This window comes from Rousettus aegyptiacus, unplaced genomic scaffold (assembly GCF_014176215.1).
Source record: "Rousettus aegyptiacus isolate mRouAeg1 unplaced genomic scaffold, mRouAeg1.p scaffold_m13_p_2, whole genome shotgun sequence".
Classification (NCBI taxonomy): domain Eukaryota; kingdom Metazoa; phylum Chordata; class Mammalia; order Chiroptera; family Pteropodidae; genus Rousettus; species Rousettus aegyptiacus.
Window position 1 is genome coordinate 27908923 of NW_023416295.1, and position 21404 is coordinate 27930326.

A 21404-nucleotide genomic window follows, 5' to 3' on the forward strand; every position below is an offset into this window, starting at 1 on the left:
TATTGGATTAGGGCCCCACCCCACTTCCAGTATATGACCTCATCTTCACTAATTATGTCTGCAATGACCCTATTCCCAAATAAGGCCACATTATGAGGTCCTGGAGGCTACAACTTCAACACATGAGTTTTTTTAGAGGCTGGTGGATACAGTTTAACCCATAGTAGCTAGGAAGCCAAAGAACTTTCCTTGTGTGGGAAAAATGTCAGTAGCAGGCAGGAAGCATTTTTCTCCAAAAGGAGACTCAAAGAGGCGGGCATGGGATGTGTGGAAACAGGCATCCCCCCGAGAGGTGGCAGAGAGGCGAGGGAAAAGGGATGGGAGGACTTGACCCGTTGTGGGGTGGGTTGGAGATGGTGAGAGTTTGGGCTAGGCTTGAGACTGCTGAGAGGCTGGTGAGTGTTTTCTGTAGCCTGTAGCCAGAAAAATCAAACTGTCTGTTTGCCATTTTAGGAGCACTGGTGGAAGGACTAAATTCACTCTTCATTGCTGTGGGGAGTGGGCTTTATACTGAAGACTGTTTACACATTGCTGATACATTAGCCAGAAGAAGGATTCTTGACCATCCCCAAGACTCTGCCATGTCCCGTTTGAACTACTCTGTGGAGGCAGCCCCAGCTTCTCAGTAGCCCTGCACTGGAAGAGAGTGAGAGGTCCTTACAAGGCGGAGCACTATAGGAAAGCGACAGGCCCAATCTCACTCTCACCCACACATTACATATGAGGTATATGTCCCCATGAATTTTTGAGTCAGCATGAACTAAACAGTTACATCCCATCAAGTGGCTAGATGGGGAAGTCGACGAGTAAGTGGGCAAACTAAGAATTTTGGAGGTGACTTAACTTGAGTTCATGTCCCAGATCTGCTACTTAATTGCGAGCTGACTTTAAGGAAAATTTTTAGTCCCTGTATTAGTATTTCTTGTTTTTGTATCTATACAATGGGGAATAATCGCATCCTGTCAGGGTGGTTACAAGACATAATTCTTTAAATGAACAATATCATATTTACATAAAGTGGCAGTTATATCAGCATATGCCCTACAAGCTCTTTGTATGTACAGCATCGTGAAAGTACATGCTACATACGAGGAAATAAGATTCTTGGATATGAAGGTGTACATATGCATAATGTGCCCTAAACTACTAATATACTATATATTTTCATGGATAACTACATCTCTATGAAAGTGTATAGTATATTAAGAATTTGGGGGTACATAATTCTTATATTCATTAGGTACAAGTATTTAAAACTACTTTTCAAAGATTAGTTTTTACATGAAAATCGATCGAGTGCTTCTCCTCATTTTCTCATGACCTCATTTTCATAATCCATGACAAGTTTTTTCTTTCGATTTTATTTTTTTATCACCGTGCCAATGAAAACTCAGTGACACAAGTGAAATTCCTTTTTTTAGCAAGTTGTTTATTTTGAATCATAGATGCTGTTATCAGCATATCATTATTCGTAAGCTTATTTGTCCTTTAGAAATGAAACATGACAGAGTAAACAGTAGCATCCAGCGATGTGTTGCAGTTTTGTTTTCCCCCTTAAATTGTTTTCTGCTGTCTCAAGAAAGAACAGGCAACAGAATGTGTCAGTAGAAATGCAATTTAGGAATTGCACTTCATCTCGTTTTTCAGCCTAATGTTTCTGTTCTTTCATCATAAAGATCAGCTGCATTTTATTTTTTTTCCAGTCTCTTAGAATAACATCCAGTTCTAGTCAGCATGTTTAATGTACTTCTCGATGTTCTAGCACAATAAATTTTCATATCTCGTGCATGTGTGCATATGGTAAAAATTTCTTCAAGTTCTAGCCATGTGGGGGAGGAATATTGCGGTTGCTTTGTTAATGCAGTGTTTGTGTTGGAGCGGTTAGGGCCCGTGCTTTAACTCTCAGCGCTGGGCGTAATGAGATGGCTTTGATGGTGGCGTGAGAGTTTAGTGGGATGGTCACAGCTTCACACTTCAAAGCCGAGCATATGGGGTGAATACTGGGTAGCTTGGTGCTCTTTGGGGATGGTTGGGAGACAATTTTTAACAGCTCTGTTTAATGAAGACATTGGAAAAGAAATGCTCTATCTTTAATTTTGAATTGCAAAGAGAAAAATTCCTACCACCCCCCTTCCATAGACTAAACGAAGAATATTTTTTTCCTGGGCTGCACTTAATTAGAGTCAGTGCGGCATCACACTACTACTCTGTGTTTTCAAATTTCTTCTTTTTCAAAGTACTGTAGCAGGATTAATCGGCCAGTTTTATTTTAGGTATGTGTACGAATTTAGGCAAAAACTTTTAGGGCTATCTGTTTTACCATCTGAGAGGTTTTTATGGCTTCTGGTAGAGAATCTTTCCCCCCCTTCTCCTTAAAAAATACTAAATAAAAAAATTAACTAAACAAAAAACTTGGCCATAGTAAGAGAGCTATACTAAAACCAGAAGATTCTTGTAAGATTTCAAGTCTAGCACCCAGTTTAATTTTTAGATTTTGCGCTTTTTAACCTCTACTTATTGAGTATGAGGTGATGGGGTTGAAAATACTCTTTTTGTTTGCTGTGTACTTATGAAAAGATTTGCTACTCCTTTGAGTATCATTAGAATTCTGGTTTAAAATAAATAAGCTACATATTTATTCCTTACGTGGGCCAGGGGAAAGACAATTTATCTATTCCTAGAGGAAAGGGAATGATAGACTTACATTTTTATCCTGGTTGTACATTTTGGCTGTTATGGAAAATGTAACAAAAGTGAGCTTATAGTTATGTTTCTTGAGCTGCTGAAATGGAATTCTATTTAATAGTTAAATTCCACTCAATTTATACCAGTAGTCCTAAATTGTTCCTGAAAGAAACAAAAGCATAAGGGAAAAGGACAATATTAGAAACCGCTATTGACATGAAGTACATGTTAGTATAAGGTGGGCACATACATTTAATTAAGCAGATTCTTAAATACTGCCTTCACGTACTACTTTAACTCAATAAAACAGTACCTTTTGGCCACACTTATGTCTGTTATAGGCTCAGAGTAAAACATTTTTGATAATAATACGAAGCTTAAACTTCATTGCGCAGAGGAACATCTCATTGCATTGATCCTCCTTTCACAAAGAGAAATAACCAAACTCAGATATTTCTAAAGTTAAGATGGAAAATGATAAATATACCTGTATAGAAATGGCTAAAAATCATTTTTGAGTAAATAAGGTTGGCTAATTGTGAAGGTTAAAAAATTTTTAAAAAATACTGTCATCAAATCAGCTTTTTCAGAATATAACCAGTGAAGATGGAAATAACTGTCATAATGGTTGTGGGGAAAAACTTGTCAAAAATGGAAGAAAAACTAAAAAATATTGTTCTTTTAATAAAGAACGATTTAGGAAGCTGCAGAGTTTTATTTTTACTTTGCCTGTTTCAATATGGCGTGATGGCAGCAGATTCTTTCAGCACGAGGTGATTCAGATGTTTGTCATGTTTGACTCTACTGACTGGCTCAGCTAGCCCACTGGCATATGCGGCTTTGACAGTTGTGGATGGGACTTCTGTTCCCAAGACAGTTCATGAAACATGATGACAATGGTGGAAGACCGACCCCAAGGTTTCTCACCACAGATTATTGTACTCTGGCTGGTGTCAAACCCAGTTTGCATTTTGTTAGCATGGTGACCCCTTCCTCTTACTCGTAGGTTTGGGATGGTCACTGCCATTCCACTATCGCAGTGTCCCATGTCTACAAAGTGCTTAGGAACCAAATTCAGTTCATTCAACTTAACAAACCTTGATTGCTCAAGGAGTTTGAAACTGAGATGAAGAAACAAAAGTTTTGATGTTATAGCCAATGAAAGCTGTAAAATACCACACAGACACAAGAGAGGGAAAAATGAATTCCAGTGAAGGGAGAGCACAGTTATGAAACAGTGTTCGTTCGATAGTTCCGGTTCTTGGTAATCACTGGAAATGCTGAAAGTCCCTGTCTGGGAATGCTAGACTCCACTTTAGAGGTTAAAATGGCTTTTCAGGAAATGCACACATAGTTGTTGCTTTAGATAATAATACCACTTACCTGACAGCTGATGGGACTTAGTTCCCCACAGGCTTGCACTTGACATGTTCAGAATTTTTATCTTCTTTAAGAGGCCTATTTGCTTGCATAATCTGAAATTACATGAAGTGATTGTTATATAGAATAATCGTGAAAATAAAATGATAAAATTAAAACTAGCTCTTTTGAATATGAAATTTATATTACAAATAAAATACTTGCTAGTAAGTATTCTTCTGACTAAATTTGAGACAGTTCTTTGAAATGCAGACAATCACCATTTACTTTTCAGCAAAATTACAAATACTTACCTTGGGTTGTGACCATTAGAAACAGGTTACCTCCTTGAGTATGAAGAGTATACTGTATTGTCTCTGTTACTAAGTATCATATTGGTTTTTGTTGTCTTTTCATTGTATGAGAATAATGAAATATTTTATTTTCTTCTTCGTTAGAGAACAAAAATGAAAGTTAATTCCTTTCACCATGAATATGTGTAGAAGAGTTAATAGAAGGGGAGTGTTGTTAAAATATACAGAGATTTCTAGTAAGCAGGGAAATACCAATCCAGGAAAGTATTCAGTATTTTCAGAATTCAGAGTGGTGGTATAGGCTTCCCAAGGGGCAAGAAAGCCAGCACTTCCTGAGTCCCATGTGCCTACTAGGTACCTGCCAGACACTTCCCTTAGTTTATCTAATCTTAATCTCTTTATCTGTTCTATGGGGTAGTTGCTTTTCTTTCTTTTTTTTTCTCTCCATTACTCTCTTTTCAGATCCCTCTTTTTTCCTTTGGTTTTACTAAAGGATTTTAAAGCAAGTTCTAAAGATCATATTACTTTACCCCCACATATTTAATATATATCTTTGAGCAATATGGACATTTTGTTAATAACCACAATGACATTGTCACACTCAACAAAATTAAAGTTCTTTGGTACCATCTAACACCCATTTATAATCCAAGCAAATGTTTTTCTCTGATGGGCTTATTTGAATCTGGATTTACACATGGCTCACGTATCACACTGATTGTTGTATTTCTGTCTCTTTGATCTAGACCTGTTTTCCCCCTGTGCTGCCCCCCCCCCCCCATTTACTGGCTGCAGAAACCGGTTTGCCAGTTGTCCTACAGAATTTCCACGTTCTGGATGTGTCTGTTTGTCCCCTTGTTGTGTCATTTAATTTGTATCTTTATATCTCACATTTTCTACAAACTTTAAGTTAGCTCTAGAGGCTTGATGGGATTGAATCTCAGTTTTTGGGGGGCAAATTCTTCAAAAGTGGGCTGTGCGTTTCACACTGCGTCATACCAGAAGGCCACAATCTGGCGATGCAAACATGAATTACCTTTATTCCTAATTGACTTTTCATGAGGGTTTTATTCGTTAACGATCTTTGCCTGAAACAATTATTTTCTTATAAGTCGCAAAATTGTGATTTTTCTAATTATATCATTACTTATACATTTATTTGTTGGATTTTTTATATTAAAAAAGTTCTTTTCCTCATCAGTTTAGGCTATCTGGCTACCCTGAGATATAGTTTCTACAGGAAAAACAGGATAAAAGATTATATTTTTTTCTTATAGTTTCCAAATTTCTAGATAAGGAATTAGAGCTTTAGTGGAAGCTTTTTCCCCCTCCTTTTACAGATAGAGAAGCTGTTGCTCAGAGATGTCAAGTAAATTGTTCAAGATCTCAATTAGCTATTAAGGAGCAGAAATGGTTTTTAAACCAATATCTTCTGGCCTTGAAAGCATATGCTATTTCTACTATCCCAAAATGCACCCCCTACCTTCCACCTGCCAATTGCTGACAGCTGGGGGTTGCTACTGCAAATATCTCCCACTGCTTTCCCTGTCAGAAATCGAGCTCCAAGAATCCTCCTTTGCAACATTCTGGGCTTTATAAACTTATGCAATACTCCAGAACTGTAGCTCCAAATGAAGGTGCTAGCCCGGATGGGCAAAGAACCGGGCAGAGCCAGGAAACGTGTTATAGTATCTAGTACGAGAGGCTTTAGGCATCACAGATTGTGCTTTAGGCTGCTGCAGCAGCCAAAGGATGAGTCACTCTAAGTATATGGTTGGAGCAGATATCAGAGAGCCGAACAATTTGGAAAGTTGTTAGATGTTAAGATGTCTTAACATCCTAACTGTCTTAAATGTTCTCCCCTTTCTTCTGCCACCCCAATCCTCCACCATCCAGGTTTAAGGGGAGACTTTAGCTAACTGCCTAAGCGTTATTTTACAATTCTGAACCTCAGTTGGCTGCATGTGTCCTGTCATCTGGCCCCACCCTCCTTTCAGCACAGTGGCCCTTTAGTACCTTAGTATTAAGGAAGCAGAGATCCCACTGTAAATTTGGGAGATTTTCTTGGCTTCTTGAAGTCTACAATGTCATAGGCTTCTAATGCTGGAGTCCCTATCTGACTCAGAGAAAGAACAATTTCCAAGAGTTCATACAACCCAGAAGTATAAAATATTTTTTAGTATCCTCCACATTTCACCTCTCTCATCAACATGGCGTTCTACATCAGAAACAAACAAATAACGAACCTTAAAATTTCAGTTGGAGAGGTTTCCTGTGCTTACTGGGGCTAGAGGCCCTTTCTCAGCCTCTGATGTCCCATGATCTACTACCAATAAAGAAGGCCCACATTCCTGCTGGCCCTGGCCAGTACCCAAATTCCCTAAATACTTAAATTTTATACATCAGACAAAAATTTATGCTCAATCCTTGCTCACAGGAGATTGTAATTAGCCTTATGAAAATGTGCTCTCAGCTGCGAACACAGGTTCTCTGAAGCAGTTCTTTAGAAAAAACAGGATAGCAATTCTGTAATCTGCTTTGAGCAGATAAGGTCGGAGACAGGATCTAGAGTAGTTACAAAGAATGGAAAAAGAGGATAAAAAATGTCATTTAGAGTAGTTTTCACAAAATTATATTTAAATATTAGGCTTCTTTACAGAACGTCTGGCCCAGTGCTGTTCAATAGGGAGCCCACTAGCCATGTGTGGTTACTGAGTCCTTGAAATGTGGCTAGTGCAACTGAAAAACTTAATTTTTAATTATATTATTTTAATTAATTAAAACTAAAATTTAATGGCACATATAGGTAGGGATTACCATATTGGACCGTACAGATCTGTCCCTTCTACTCTTTTCATTTCTCCTAACAATATATACAATTTGGGGCTGTTACAAAATTGTTCAAAAATGGGGGGTACCAATTTCATTAATCTGAGTGATGAATTTCCTTTGTAAAATTGGATTCGTAATGGCTTACGCATTTGAACCTCCTTGTACGAAGATAAACTTTTATTATGAGACTAACTTCATGGGAAAATAAATTAGGCTCAAACTTTGATTTTTAAAATGAGTATGAATTATATACTTTAGTGGTGATGGTTACACAATAATGGGAATGAACTTAATGCCACTGAATTATATACTTAGAAATGGTTAAAATGATAAATTTTGTTAAATATATTTACACAATAAAAATTTATGCTTTATTTTCTTTCATTGGGCCTGATTTTAATTTAATCTTGTTAAAAATCTCCCACTGCCCATAGGCCTTGCTGAGGATCTGGTCCTGCACATTCCTGGCTACAGCATGTTTCAATCTGGTGAGGCTGACCTGCCTGAGACGCACACTCTTGTCCAGAGAAGGAAGCAACTGGGCCAATTCACAAGGAGGGATTTCAGTGCGATTGAACCTCACCTCGGAGCTGCACCTGCCTGAAGATGTGGTTTAACAGGTTCTCAGTAAGGTTCTATTCTGCTTTGTTTTAAAACTTGATTATAGCATTCTGAGATACCTTAGTTTGGCTCCTCCTGCATTATAAGTTATAGTTGGAGCTTATTGAATTGAGTGAGGGTCTTCTGTCAGCTGACCAGAGAGGCTAGAAGCCCTTGTCAGATATTTGATGAAAATTCCCTGAGAGTGATATTCAAGACATGTAATGAGCCTTGCAGCATGGCCACTGGGGTTGAGAATGGTCGTAATCCCTGACCCTGGGGTAGGATCCTGGAGGCCTACTGTTATGCCAGGTGTGAGGTTGTATCTTGGGGTTTGATGGAGACACTTGGGGGATAAGGACTTGGTGGGTGGAGGTTACTTTTAACTGGTAGGAAAGTCTTTCAAAAATTGACCATTCAGTGTGGCCAAGTTGATGAATGTTCCTGGAAATCAGTTCTAGAGGCACCTGAGGAAAAGTTGTTCTAGACAACAGGCTTCTAGAACAGAGAGAACAGACATTGGGAATAGTATTATCTCTTCCTCTTGATCTCACCAACTCTTGCTTCTTTTTGTTTCTACAGTACTTCTCCGGCCCCTGCCCCTCACCTCATGCGTAGGGCTTACTTTAGGATAAAGGAGTAGGGCTCCGCTCCATACTCCATCCCCAATTCCTACCCTTCACCATTCTAGTGTCATTTATTTGAGCCTTAATCTTTCATTCCCAAATATCTTCTGTAGGGGTCACAAATTAAACCATGTTAGGTAACATTTTGGTAATCAGTTACTATCTCGGCAGTTACAAAAACGGCCATCTACCCTAGAAGCAAGAGGTGGGCAGGCATAAGAAACACGTTTCCTCATGGCACAGCTCTGCCGCGGTTACACAAAGGCCTTTAGTTACTAAGCCCTGGTGCAGAATTCTGCTTTCAGATGAATGGTGTCTACAATCAAAATAGAGTCATGCAGTGAGAAAAGCACAAGCTTTGAGGCTGTGCTCAAATCCTGGCCTTACTGTTTTGGTGTGTGATCTCTGAGAATTCCTTAATCTCATCAAGCTTCAGTTCCCATACCTATAAAATGGACATAATAATTGTACCTCCCTCCCTGATAAGACTGTGAAGTTGAAATAATGTCTGTTAAGTGTTAAACACAATACTAAAGGACCATTTTTGTCTTCCTTGTAAAGAGGAGGTATGTAAAAAAGTGATTATAAATGTGTTTCCTTATTTAGTTGTGGAAAAAGGAAGAAACTGATTGCTCCCTGCCAATTTGAACATCACATATTTCCCCAGGATTTCTCTCACAAATGTAGAAGTGTAAGTTTTGTGACTAAATGCTCAAAAATTTGTTTCCTGGTTTCTAATTTGAGCCTTACTAAAGACTGAAGGGATTATACCACAAACCTCTTCGGTGCAGGGCTGGGTGACTAAGTTTACGGTCAGTAGACAGGAATTTGAAATAGCGCTCTCTGTGTTAGAGGCCAAGAGAGCTGGCTTTAGCGTTAGTTAGGCAAACCCTTGAGAAACTTAATTCTCATTTTTCTGCTGCTGTGAGAATGCATGAGTCAGTATTTGGGAAAAACTTTAATCTGATATAACAAGCATATCTGAGTTATAAAGGCCACATATTCAAAATTGGCACTAACATGTTTAAAGATGGTATTTTCAAGGTAATATTTGATACTGATAAAATGTAGTTACAGGCACTCATACTGCTAATGGTACTATCAGTTGGTTTAAATTTTTTGAAAGTGAGTTGGTGATATATATCAAGATGTCTAAAAATGTATATGGCTACTTTGCAAGAATTCTAGTTCTAGTGATAAATCCTAAGGATATAATAAAAGGTCCGTGTACTTATGAACAAGTATGTTTATTGGAGCATTACATGTAACAGCAAATACTGGAAACATTTTAAATGTTCAATATTTGAGAATGATTAAATAAACTATGGTGTACCTAAGTGAAAGACTATTATGCAGGCAATTAAGTGTGACATTTTGAAAGAATTCTTAGAGACATGGAAAATACAATATAAAGGAGAGAGAATTTGTAGTTAATTAAGTAACAAATATTTATTAAATACTTAGTATGTGTCAGGTACTATCATCAGTGGGCAAAGTAAAATTTATATGCTCTCAAAGAATTTATATTCCAGTGGGCAGGGGGTGAGGAGACAAATAACAAGCTTAATAAATAATGAATTATATAGCATGCTAGAAAATGATAAATGTGGTACACCCCTCAAAAAATCATGAGTTTGGGGATGGGGGTGTTTTGCAGTTTTAAATAGGGTAATCCAAAGTAGGCCTCATTGTGAAGGCAGCATTGGAGCAAAGACTGGAAGGAGTGAGGCCGTTAGCCATGAGGAGGTGTGGGCAAGAGTCTCAGACAGAGGGAATAACCAGTGTCAAGGCCAAAGGATATAAAATAGTATAAATGGTATGATCTCAATATTATAAAATATATATACGTCTATTTCATTTATCTCGTTTTTATAAGAAAAACAGTTTTAAATTTGTAATGTTTCCAACTTAGTTTCATAATTTCTCCAAATCAGTCTCGTGGTTATTTTCCATCATCTTTCATAATGAATAATTATTAAGGCTTATCAGCGGTTAATTTTATAAAAGCTGGGTTTCAATGCGTTCGTTCAGATTGGATTTGATGGAAGATTCGAGATAAGAAGGAAAAAGTAGCACCACTTTTCCCCCACATGTCTTTTTTGCTAATGTTTCATGACAAGCAGTAAAAGCCTTCATTTATGCAAAAAAAATCTCCATGAAAACAAGAGTGGCTAAGGTTAGGCAACTGTTGTTCATCCAGAGGCCCCTCATTTAATAGGTGCTAACAGCAGAAAAATAAAATGTTTCAAGGAGGAAGAGTGAATATGGGATGCAGATAAATAATTAGTTTCTAATACTTCACAAGCCAGATTGGAATTCAACTTTAAGGACCAAAATTAGCCCAAATCTTAGGTTACCTTATTTGTACAAATTCTCTCATAAAAATCATTTATGTAAGAAAGAGGAAAATGCTTTCATTTTTTACAGTAATGTCTATTGAAGTAGAATTTATATCACCTCTGTCATTAGGGTATAAATGTTATTTATCTAATTTTTCAATGAATTTAGTTCCCCACAATGGGGATTTCCCTTCTTATTTTTAAATTTAATGGCTTTATATATTTTTACCTTTTTAAAAATCATATCAGTTTCTCAACATATTGTTCCACTTCTCCCATCAAAATAGAAAAGCCTCAACACATTGTTGCTGTTTATTTCTTTTCCTAAAAGAATTAAATAGAAATGATTGGTTATCAACTGAACACTTACTGTTAACTTTCCAGTGACAAATTAATCTACACAGTACCCAAGAGGAAGCAGAATCTATAAGGGAACAGGTTTCTGTTTTGAAGTTCCTTGAGAATATTATAAACAGAAGACAAAGAAAGTGAGCTCAGAAATGATTAACACTCTTAGTCAGTGCCAAATACACAAAATCTTCTAAACTAAATTCTTTTTAAAAGTTTGTAGTTGGCCAGCTCGTGGGGAACATAAATAAGGGCAAAGCAGTAATAGCTGATACTTTTAGATCTATAAATAAATACTTTATACATATAAATTTAAAAACCCTAAACATTTATGGGATAATTTAAACACTGCTGGCTGATCTGTTATATGAATGGCCTGCATATACTGTATACATCATTGTTTAAAAATAAAGGGACAGGGACAGTTCTTTGAACTATAGTTTTATGTGATGCTTTAGGAATCATAGATGGAGGTAATTGGTACATCTTGGAATTAGGGACTTCTGTTTAGTTATTTAAATGGGTTACTGAGTGCTGCCCCTGCTACTTCTCCCTCTGTAAATAAGTGCAGCATCAGGCACTTTTCTTGACTTTGAATGGTACAATTTACTCCACACCGAAAATTTTACATAATCTTTGAAAAATAATTTCCTGTTTTAGAATGAGCTTTTTAATTTTTAGGAAACTGTTTTCATAGTTTTCTATGTTTGCTTCTAGTTGGGATGATGGAAGATGAAATTCTTATCGTGTAATTAAGTATGTAACCTGTAATGGAAACATGAAGGGCTTAGGCACTGCTTCTACATGAACTGGTGAAGGGCGCTCACTGTTCTACTGTGGAAAACTTGGAAGGAGGCAGGCAGGCCGCCTGAGGTTCCCCTTTTGTGGGCTGGCTTCATTTCATGACGATGTTAATGTATACCTACTTCTACAATTTCCTCCCTGGATTATTGCTATTCTGAAAGACTCAAAATTGAGAAACTGAGGCTCACAGTTCCTTGCAGAGTGGGAAAACAGAGTGGAGAAAAACGGCTGAGCAAAGGCAGTGTCCTGAAGGAGTGGACTTGAATTTGGATCCCTGGGGAGCCATTCCCAGCCCTGTGCCACATGGTTCTCACTTAGCTTTCTTTGCTATGGATTTGGCTTCATGCATAAGAGTCCTGCATTCTTCCTGCCATGGAAGCATTGGACTTAGCAATTATGCTTGAGTTTTACGGCTTTAGTCATCAAATGTCCTGTTTCAGCTGTGGTTTCTCTTTAGTACATGTTCTAAAAAATTTAAAATACCAATATGTAATGATGACTAATTGCTTTTGGTGTAACAACTGTTTATATTTTTGAACCTGAGTTTCAAGTCTGTTACCTTGCTCTGATTGTTACTCTGAAGCAAAGACCACTTGCAAGCTAGGCTTTATCTTATTTTAACCTTCTTCATGTTTTTATGCCCAGCAACCTGCCTTGTCCCTGATAGTCAGCAGGTTTTCAGTAAAAACCTGTTTGCTGAGGGAGCTGTACATCAGTCCACAAGAATCGCTCTATTTATTCAAACTGAAATGTAATCCACAAATTCGAAGTTATTTCTTCAGATATAAAAATACCCACTATCTCAAAACACCACCTCCGCTTTCTCCTCACACGTTTTAATATTAGCCACCAAAGAGGAGTTTAATATAATAAAAATAACTTCTAAAGACATCTCTAAGCAGCTTCTGACCTCCTAAAATGAAGCTCTTTCTACAGAGGAAAATATATAGAATCTTTTTACCTTAATTGATTGAAGATGATGGTGCCTGGAACTATTTTTGAGAATAGGAGGAAAAAGGACACGCGTTTCTTCTGCGTGCTGCTTTTTCGTTGTTCTAATGGGCTCCTTGCTATTGTTTTGTCTGAATGCAGGTTTTTATTTGTGTTATTCCAGACGTGGTCCTACCACAAGCATCCTTAAACCAGACATTAATAGCATAGTTCACAGTCATTACTGCCAGTGCTCAAACACAAATATTGCATTTATGTTCGCAAAAGCTACACATCAGATGTTAATTAAGTGCATTTGGTATTTTTCTGCTTAAACAATCTGGCATAGAGAGTTTACATCTATATCAGTTCACCATAAGGTCTCTACAATATCTGAATCACCAGCCGTACAGTATATGATAAATACAGTGTTTCCACACAAGAAAATAACAGAATTGTCAGGAAAACATCAGGCCTGTTATATTTCCCTGTGAAATAATAGCAACTGAATCTCAGTTTCTTTTTCTTTTTTGATAAAAAAAAAAAAAGTATTTAGCTAGGAGTAAACACCAATATTTAGAATGATAAATTTTTCATTAAAGAACACATGGAAAGTGAAATCATACCAAAGATTTTTTTCCTTGTTTTTAGCTTGCTTCAGGGCGTTGTGACAGTTGCGTTGGAATAAAATTGGAATTTGAGCTTTGCAGTGAGGAGATTCTGCTGCCGCCAGAGCAGCGAGTGCCAATCTGCGGGAGGCAGGAGCGGAGCTAAACCGCAAACTGAGAAACAAACTTTCACATCAGGTTTCTAATTTTAGAGTAAAAAATGGAATTACTTTAATTATATGACATTTAACTAGAAATAACAATTTGCCAGGATTAATTATCTCCCTTATTTAAAAATCCTTACTAAGTTTTAATTAGCATAAAAAGTCAAATTCAGCATTTGAATAAGGTCAATGGGGCTGCTGGATTAAAAAGTAGAATTTGATTTATTAGAATTAGATCACCATATTACTGTTGGACTCTGAGAAGGATTAAATGGAGGAAACTGGAAAAGTATGTATTTGGTCAGAAAGCAGTTTTCTTTTCCTTTCTTTTCTTTTTTCTTTCTTTTCTTTTCTTTTCTTTCTTTCTTTCTTTCTTTCTTTCTTCTTCTTCCTTCCTTACTTCCTTCCTTCCTTCCTTCCTTCCTTCCTTCCTTCCTTCCTTCTTTCTTTCTTTCTTTCTTTCTTTCTACCTATCTTTCTTTCTTTCTTCTTTCTTTTCTTACTTTCTTTCCCTCCCCTTCCCTCCCTTCCTCTCCCCTCCCCTTCCCTTCCCAGGAGAAATGGGTCATGGTCTTATACCCATCATAAAGAAAACTACTACCTGATTAAGTCAGAAATGTCTCAGATTCTTTGACTGTCTGTGCTTATTTACTGCTTAAGTAAGATATAGTGATAAAACAAAATAAATTATTGTGTAACTAAAGTTTAATAGAAAAAAATTAAATATACATAGCAAAGGTATACATGAGAAATAATTACCCTGTATTAAGTGATTACCTCTTACTTAAAAGAAAATATGAAAGTTACTTCTGGTATTTAATTTTATTTTTCTAAGACTTAACTTTTAAGTATGCTTTTGAGGTATTTTTAAGATAAGTTTTTGTTTTTAATTAATAAAATTAATACTGAGACAAGTGTATTCTTTATCAAACTCTTGTGCTCTGGGCTTAAGATCTAAACTTTTTCTATCTTTAATGACTTATCTTAGACAATGAATTCATTTATTAGCAAGAATGATCAACTTTGGAAATTCTACTATAAAAGGGATAGTTGGGCACATAGTGATAAAAGGTACCTTGCAATTTGCTATGTGGGAGATTCAGGATACATTCTGTGGCTGTAGGCATGGAATGGCCCATGCCACCATAGTGTAAGGAGGAAGAGCCCTCCATATGGGTCCATACGAAGGAACTGCCGCTGATCCCCTGAGCTGATCAATTACATGCGAATATCTGAATGTTGATTGGGCATATCAAAGTTCTGAAATAGCAAAATGTAATAGGCCCAATGTGTATTTCAAATAGTTTTACTTACTATAGCCAAGTGTATATATACTCTTCAGCAAAATCAGAATGAGAAAGTTGGAGTGATGGTAAAGATGAGGCCTGTTCTTGAGTCAGAATAAGGTGTGCGGATCAGATTTACAAAAATGGGACTATTTGTAATGTTACCTGTTGAGGGGTGGAGGAGAAAGAAAAACCATGCTTGAATGTGTTCCATTAATGAATGACATTAGCATTGACAAAAAAGAATTTCCATTATACTCTGTGAAATGTTAAAACGGATATACTTCTCAAAGATATTTAAAGTAAGTGATTGGTGTATGAGATTATGAGAGAGAGAGATGTATTGACTGTTAGGAAATTTAATTTTTATGAAATCTGCATTATGGAGAAATACTGTAATCTGATTCATTCCTGCAGAATTCCCAATAGGAAGAGGCCTAGCCTTGAGAGTTGAAATGTTTCATTATGTACATGTGTTGGAAAAAGATGAAATGTGGTTTCTATGTGCTGATTTTCTGTAAAGCATCTATTAGTATGAGAGTGCCCAGACTAGGCAGCAAAGCCCCCAAAGCACAGCTGTCTAGGGGAAAGTGAACCAAGAATAATATCTCTCATGATACTGTCATCATGAATAGTAAGTTTGAAAGTAGCAAGAAAAAAAAGCATTGACAGTAAAATAATGTTGAAATAGTAGCTAATGAATTGTCATATACTGAAGATGAAGTCAGCCTTTTATGTCACATCAATCCTTAATCAACTTTGCTTTTAGAAATGTAAGGTTCCCCCAAAATGGAGAAACTGCAAACCTAAGCCTTTTATACCAATGCTAATTTAACCAAGTTGTCCATCTTATAATGTAAACTATAATCAGAGCAGGGCTATTTATGTAACATGAGCTGCACCATCCCCAGAACAGGCAAAAGCAGGACATTTGCCCCTGGGCTCTAAAGCAGCAGAGCTCTAGAGAGGCAGTGGCAGCCCCAGTCCCTTGGGAAGCTGGGGATGAATGAAAGAGGTGCCCCCAACAGGTTAAACCAAAGAAAGTATACATAGTGTTCCAAACCCTGCCAAATCCACATTGTCATGAGACACGTGTCTTTGACCTTTCCGATTCCAAGGCTGTTTGCCACTTTTTAATGACCTCCTTCCATAACCAAAACTGTTGCTGAGGTTCACTTGCACTGGCTGTTAACTGAATTCAGTGACGGTAGGTGTGTGTCTGGGGAGGAAAGGATGGGTACAGAGTGTGATTTATTACTGTCTCCCAGGCTGAATTCCAACCCTTGTCAAGATAGCCTTCCAAATGAATGGAAGGCCAAGGCTTTTTGCTGCTGTTGATATTAATCCTAGAGTGTACTTTCCTTTTTCTATTGATATTTTGGAAAACATAGGTTCTCCTTAATCATTCTAGAAAAAAAAAGATCCAGGTGCTTTTAGAGTGAATAAAAGTATCTACTTGTAGCTCAAATAGCTCTGTTATTAAATATACATACATACATACATACATATATATATATATATATATATATATAGAGAGAGAGAGAGAGAGAGAGAGAGAGAGAGAGAGAGAGAGAAAGAGAAAGAGAGAGATAGATCCTTTGGAAAATTCTGGAATTGATAATGAGAAATATTTTATTATTTTAAAATAAAACAAAGTAAAGGAAGCTCCTCAGATTAAAATTGGCTGAAGAATAGAATCTTCAAAATGAGGCTTTTGCTTTGTTTCGGTGACATGCTTTTCTAATGATTCACGCATTGGTGCCAGCCTGCATGTGACAAAGTGCAATGTTACCATAGACTCTCAAGACTTGACTTTGGGAAAAGAAAGTACAAGTGCCATTCGGGGCCCAAGTGTGAATGGATTGAAGGGTGTCCAAGCAGTGGCTTTTCCCCATGAAGGGGAATTGAGATAGCTTGCAATGTAGAGAGTTCTGAAGACCAAGAAACTACAGAAACCTCAAAATGCTCCTGGTACATGGCTTATAGTGTCCTGGGGCAATTTTTCTTATACATTTCCTTATTACATAGAAGCTCATTAAAAAGTTGGTGAGCGATCAGGGAATTGGTACTATAGGGAGAGCATTAATTGGACTTATACCTCAAGAGTGCAAGAACATGTTGAATATACTATAAAGAAAAATATTAGGGAATTCTGGAAGATACGAGGAGATATTTTCATATAATCCAGTTTAAAGCTTCATTGAAATTTTAGGGGAAAATATCAATTATTACAAAGTTTTCTTTTGGCTAATGAAGAAGAGATTTGTTATAATTGTGTATTGGAAAATTGGGAGCATTCTTGGTTCAGCAACCAGTCTTTATAGATCATCATAATTGCCCTATGATATTCTAGTTGACATTAAAACTTCATGAGAACCTGCTTTGAATCAAGTTTGTGCACTTGTGTACATTAGAAGCCCTCCTGAATCTGCTGGGTAAAATGGCCATCTTTAATTCTTATGAACAAAACTAATTCTTTATCTCCAAATTCTTTATCTCCAAATTCTGTATTCAACTTTCTTTTTTTGAGTAATCATTTTTTTTTAAATATGCACTTAAAAAATCAAGTACTAAGTGATTGAAAAGTGGAGAGAATTAGAAAATAAAATTACTCCTTCAAAACATAATTGTTTTTCCTGCCTTCTCACTTTTAGGATGACTTATTGCTCATTATAGATATAACTCCAAAAACCCAATTTGTCTAATTTTTAATGTTTATTTAAAGAGATGAAATGGTGACGTTGGGCATGACTTCAAGGAATTGTGTTTATACTTTTTGGAATTTAAATGGAAAGTCTGAAGGTTTAGAGAACATATTGCTTTTGAACAAAAAAGGAGAGTATCGGCGGAAGAATTTTATTTGAAAGAAATCAAAATATGTAGCCTTTTAGTGATCCGAAAGAAGCCACTTGTTGATTCTGGCAATTTTATATAAATCTTTAGTATTTATGCTGCTTTAGTAAAGGTATTTTCTATCTACAAAGCACACAAAAATGTATTTTTCCATAGATTTTGTTTAGCAAGAAAGATGATAGTCTTGTCTAATAAGAGCACATAATATGAATTTATTTTAAGGAATTGAAAGTAAAAAAAAGAAGTTGAAGTCAATCTTTTTATAGATCCAGTAATCTTTTCTAATATATATATATCTATATATATATTTTAAACTTACATTTGACTCTTGAATCTGAATGCACTTTAATTTTCCAGAATTCTGTTTCTTTGGATGTTTTCTTTTTGCTCTCAGTATAAGTATAAAAATGATGGCGAAATGATGGACTAAGTTTGGTTTTCAGGTATAAGAAAGTTTAGTTGTTGTGGTGAAGAGACCAAATGCTGCCCAGTTAGACCCGATGGATCAGTTTCTTAGTCTGCAGAGGTGAGAAGCAGCAGCCCCATAGTTCTTTTGTCACTTTGATGGGGGCCACGTGTACTGTACAGTGAATTGCAGGGCTTGGGTTCCTGTCCTTGGTCTCTTTTCCTGTAACCATAGTTCCATTACCTAGGAAACAGGGCAAAGAGTTCTCACCCTGACCAAAAGCTGTATTCTGGGGAACTAAATGGAAGTACTTTGTAAGCTGTGGTGTAAAAATGAAACGTATTGTTAATACTCTTTCCAGATCTATTTTGAGCTTTACTTCAGTTTTGGGCATCAATATTCAGCAGATGAGAGACGGTAAAAGCACATGGTCTGCTGAGTCCCTGGGGGCTGTAAGAGTAGTTGATTTATTTGCCAGTTACCTGGATGAACTTCTCCAGGCTTCTCCTACTGCATTCCAGACTGCCGGCTTTGAGCAGGGCCTATTTAAAACCAAGTATCTATTCAATGGATGCAGAGCTTCAGTTTGGATGATGAAAAATATTATGGAGATGATGGTTGCACAACAATGTGAATACTTTATGCCATTGAATTATATACTTAAAAATGGCTAAAATGGTACATTTTATGGCAAACATCTACTTAAGATAATTACACTATGCCCATACTTTAAAAAAAATTTTGGCAAATTTCTAATATCCGTTAAAGTATACACACATGTAAGACCTGTTTTTCCTTTCTTAATTTAGTATGATGGACTGGCACTACATACGAAGTTTAGTTAATGGTTTAAAACAGAGTTAATTAAATTTAGTCTTTGATCTAGCTGTCTATTCAAAAACAGTAATTTATTATTTTTGTTATAATTTTCAAAACCAGTACAATCACACTTCTTACCTCTTACTCATATTCTAATCCCCCTGTTCTTTCTATTGTCTTTCTCTCATCCCCTTCTTCCTTGCTCCATCATGGTTCTTCAGAAAATCTGAAACAGCTGTATGTCACTAAAGGTTTAGCCTGTGGACAGATACCATATTATCAACTCTTTCTATGCCTGAGCTGGCAGAATTAGCTGGGAAGGATCTATGGCAACTAAGGTTTATTAAATTTGGTTGAGAAAATCTGACAAAATGAACTAACAAATACCCTGACTCATATTAACCATTTCTCATATTGGCTTCTTAGAAACAAACTGACAGTTTGCGCAAATGTTTCTGCAGTATTTTTTTTTTCCCCCGTCAGACCACAAAGTGGACATTGTATCGAGTGTGGCTTCATACTTCGTTTAACTTCCATCTCCTGCCAGATAACTTTGCCCATGACTTGTGCTGATTGTGAATAGGGCAAAATTGATACGGACAAATAGAGTTACATTCCATCAACTTTTTAGTATTTCTGCTCTATCCCACTTTAAACTACAACTTTTAGTTTCTTAGAAGAGGGAAAAGAAAGCAAAAAGCTAACCTATGAGGGCGTAAAGGCTTTTGTTATTGTTTTTGTTTTGTCATTTGTTTGCAACCTGAACTTGGGCTTGACTCAACAATAGATTAAAACTACTTCAAGCTAAGGGGGAGGGACAGGCTAAGTAAAATATAACTGCAAAATAAAACAAAATGGGGGATAATATTTTCATTCTTCAACATAATGAAAAGCTTGCTCTGTAATTGGTTTGTACTGTCTTGGAAGTGGTGTCCGTGGTCCACAAAGGACCACTCTGTGAGAGATCTGCAAGGAATTTATCATTCCCTCTGGCTGAGCCAACACAGACTTGATATACAGTTTTGTTTAGTATAAATATTCTCATGTTACTGTTTACTCTGTAGGGATATGAGGATCTCACTGACAGGGTACGTGCTCCACTGCCTTGCTTTTAAAAGGCATATATTTGGCTCTGTTGTTTGTACTTCCCCAGAAACTTCAGAGAACGATAAGCATCCAGACCATGCACCCGGAGTATGTCATACCCAGGGGGTTAGAAAAGCTTATTGTTTTTAGCAGGCCTGCACATGGCTTTGAAGGAGCCCATTTTTCATACGTAGGAACCACTCGGACACTAACAGAAGTCTCTTAGAATGTTCTTCCCCTAAGCTGAAGAAAAAATCCTGCTGAGTGTGGCTCTGGTTGAGCTCAGCTTGATGTTGGATTACTCTGCCACTTCGTTTGTACCTATTTGAAATATTTTGAAACAATCTAGTTTGTTGCGAATTAAGATGTGAGCCAGAGGCCTAAACGTGAGATGAGTTTCTCTTTATAAATGTGTACTATGTGGCTTGTCCAGCTTTTGTCTCTCAGCAGCTCACCCACCCTGCTATACACTGCTTTATGCTTCTGGGACTCCGCAAACTATATTTCTTCTTTGCCAGTTGGTTTCCCTTTAGGCTCTGCCAGTCAGTGTGGGGTGCTGGATGGGGAGGCTGCAGAGCTAGAGGGAAGAGAGGAACTTGTTCCTTCCTGTTTGCTTCTTTCTGGCATCTCCACCTCAGCACTGGTGCCTGATATGATAGTGTATCTTAGGGGTTTGTTTGTTTGTTTTTGACACTTTCAGAACTAGTCTCATCGTGCTCCTCAGAAGCACCAGCCTTAGCAGCGCCGCTATCTTAGACGTCCGAGCCCCAGCTCTGCAAGACCTCGCATCTAAGTTTCTAGGCTCTGAGGACCCAGCCTCCTCCCTGTGCTCCTTCAGCCTTAGGGCATAGTGCTTCCTGCTGTTAGGTCTCTGGGCACCATGTTCTCCCTTTGCTCTTATAGTTCTATTACAATTATTCACCAATTTTTCAATCTCTTTTGAAATGCTCTGTGGTTTCTGTTTTCCTTATTGGATCCTGTCAGAAATAAACCTATCAGTGGAGCAATTTTTTTTTTTTTTATTGTCAAGTTCTATTCTGTATTCCTTTTGACAGTGTTGATTGGGGAGAGGTTGGGAAATATGGTAAGCCACTGGGTGGAGTTTTTCAACGAATGTCTTTCACATGGTAGTTGCTATTACCATTGAAGATATAGACTAATATCATCTTATCATTAAAAGAATTACAGCCTTTTTAATGTTATAATAGTTACTTGTCTTTCTTTTTGTAGTTCTCTTCACCTGCCAGCCAGATGGTACTTTTTAGCTGGTGATAGGCTCCCAGCCTACCAAACCTTCTTTCCAAAACCTTCTGTCATCCTATTAAATTTTACATAGAAAACCACA

At 37.0% G+C, this 21404-nt stretch overlaps 1 protein-coding gene across 1 annotated transcript in view; it reads left to right on the top strand.

Moving 5' to 3' along the window:
- FTCDNL1 (formiminotransferase cyclodeaminase N-terminal like) overlaps positions 1-17991 on the top strand; it is a 41963-nt gene extending 23972 nt beyond the window's left edge. The window contains 6 exon segments of the mRNA XM_036236674.1: positions 7625-7810; positions 16648-16794; positions 16797-16890; positions 16892-16927; positions 16929-17008; positions 17011-17991. Coding sequence (XP_036092567.1) covers positions 7625-7810; positions 16648-16794; positions 16797-16890; positions 16892-16927; positions 16929-17008; positions 17011-17078 — 611 coding nt within the window. The 3' untranslated portion in view covers positions 17079-17991.
- The last annotated feature ends 3413 nt before the right edge of the window (positions 17992-21404 follow it).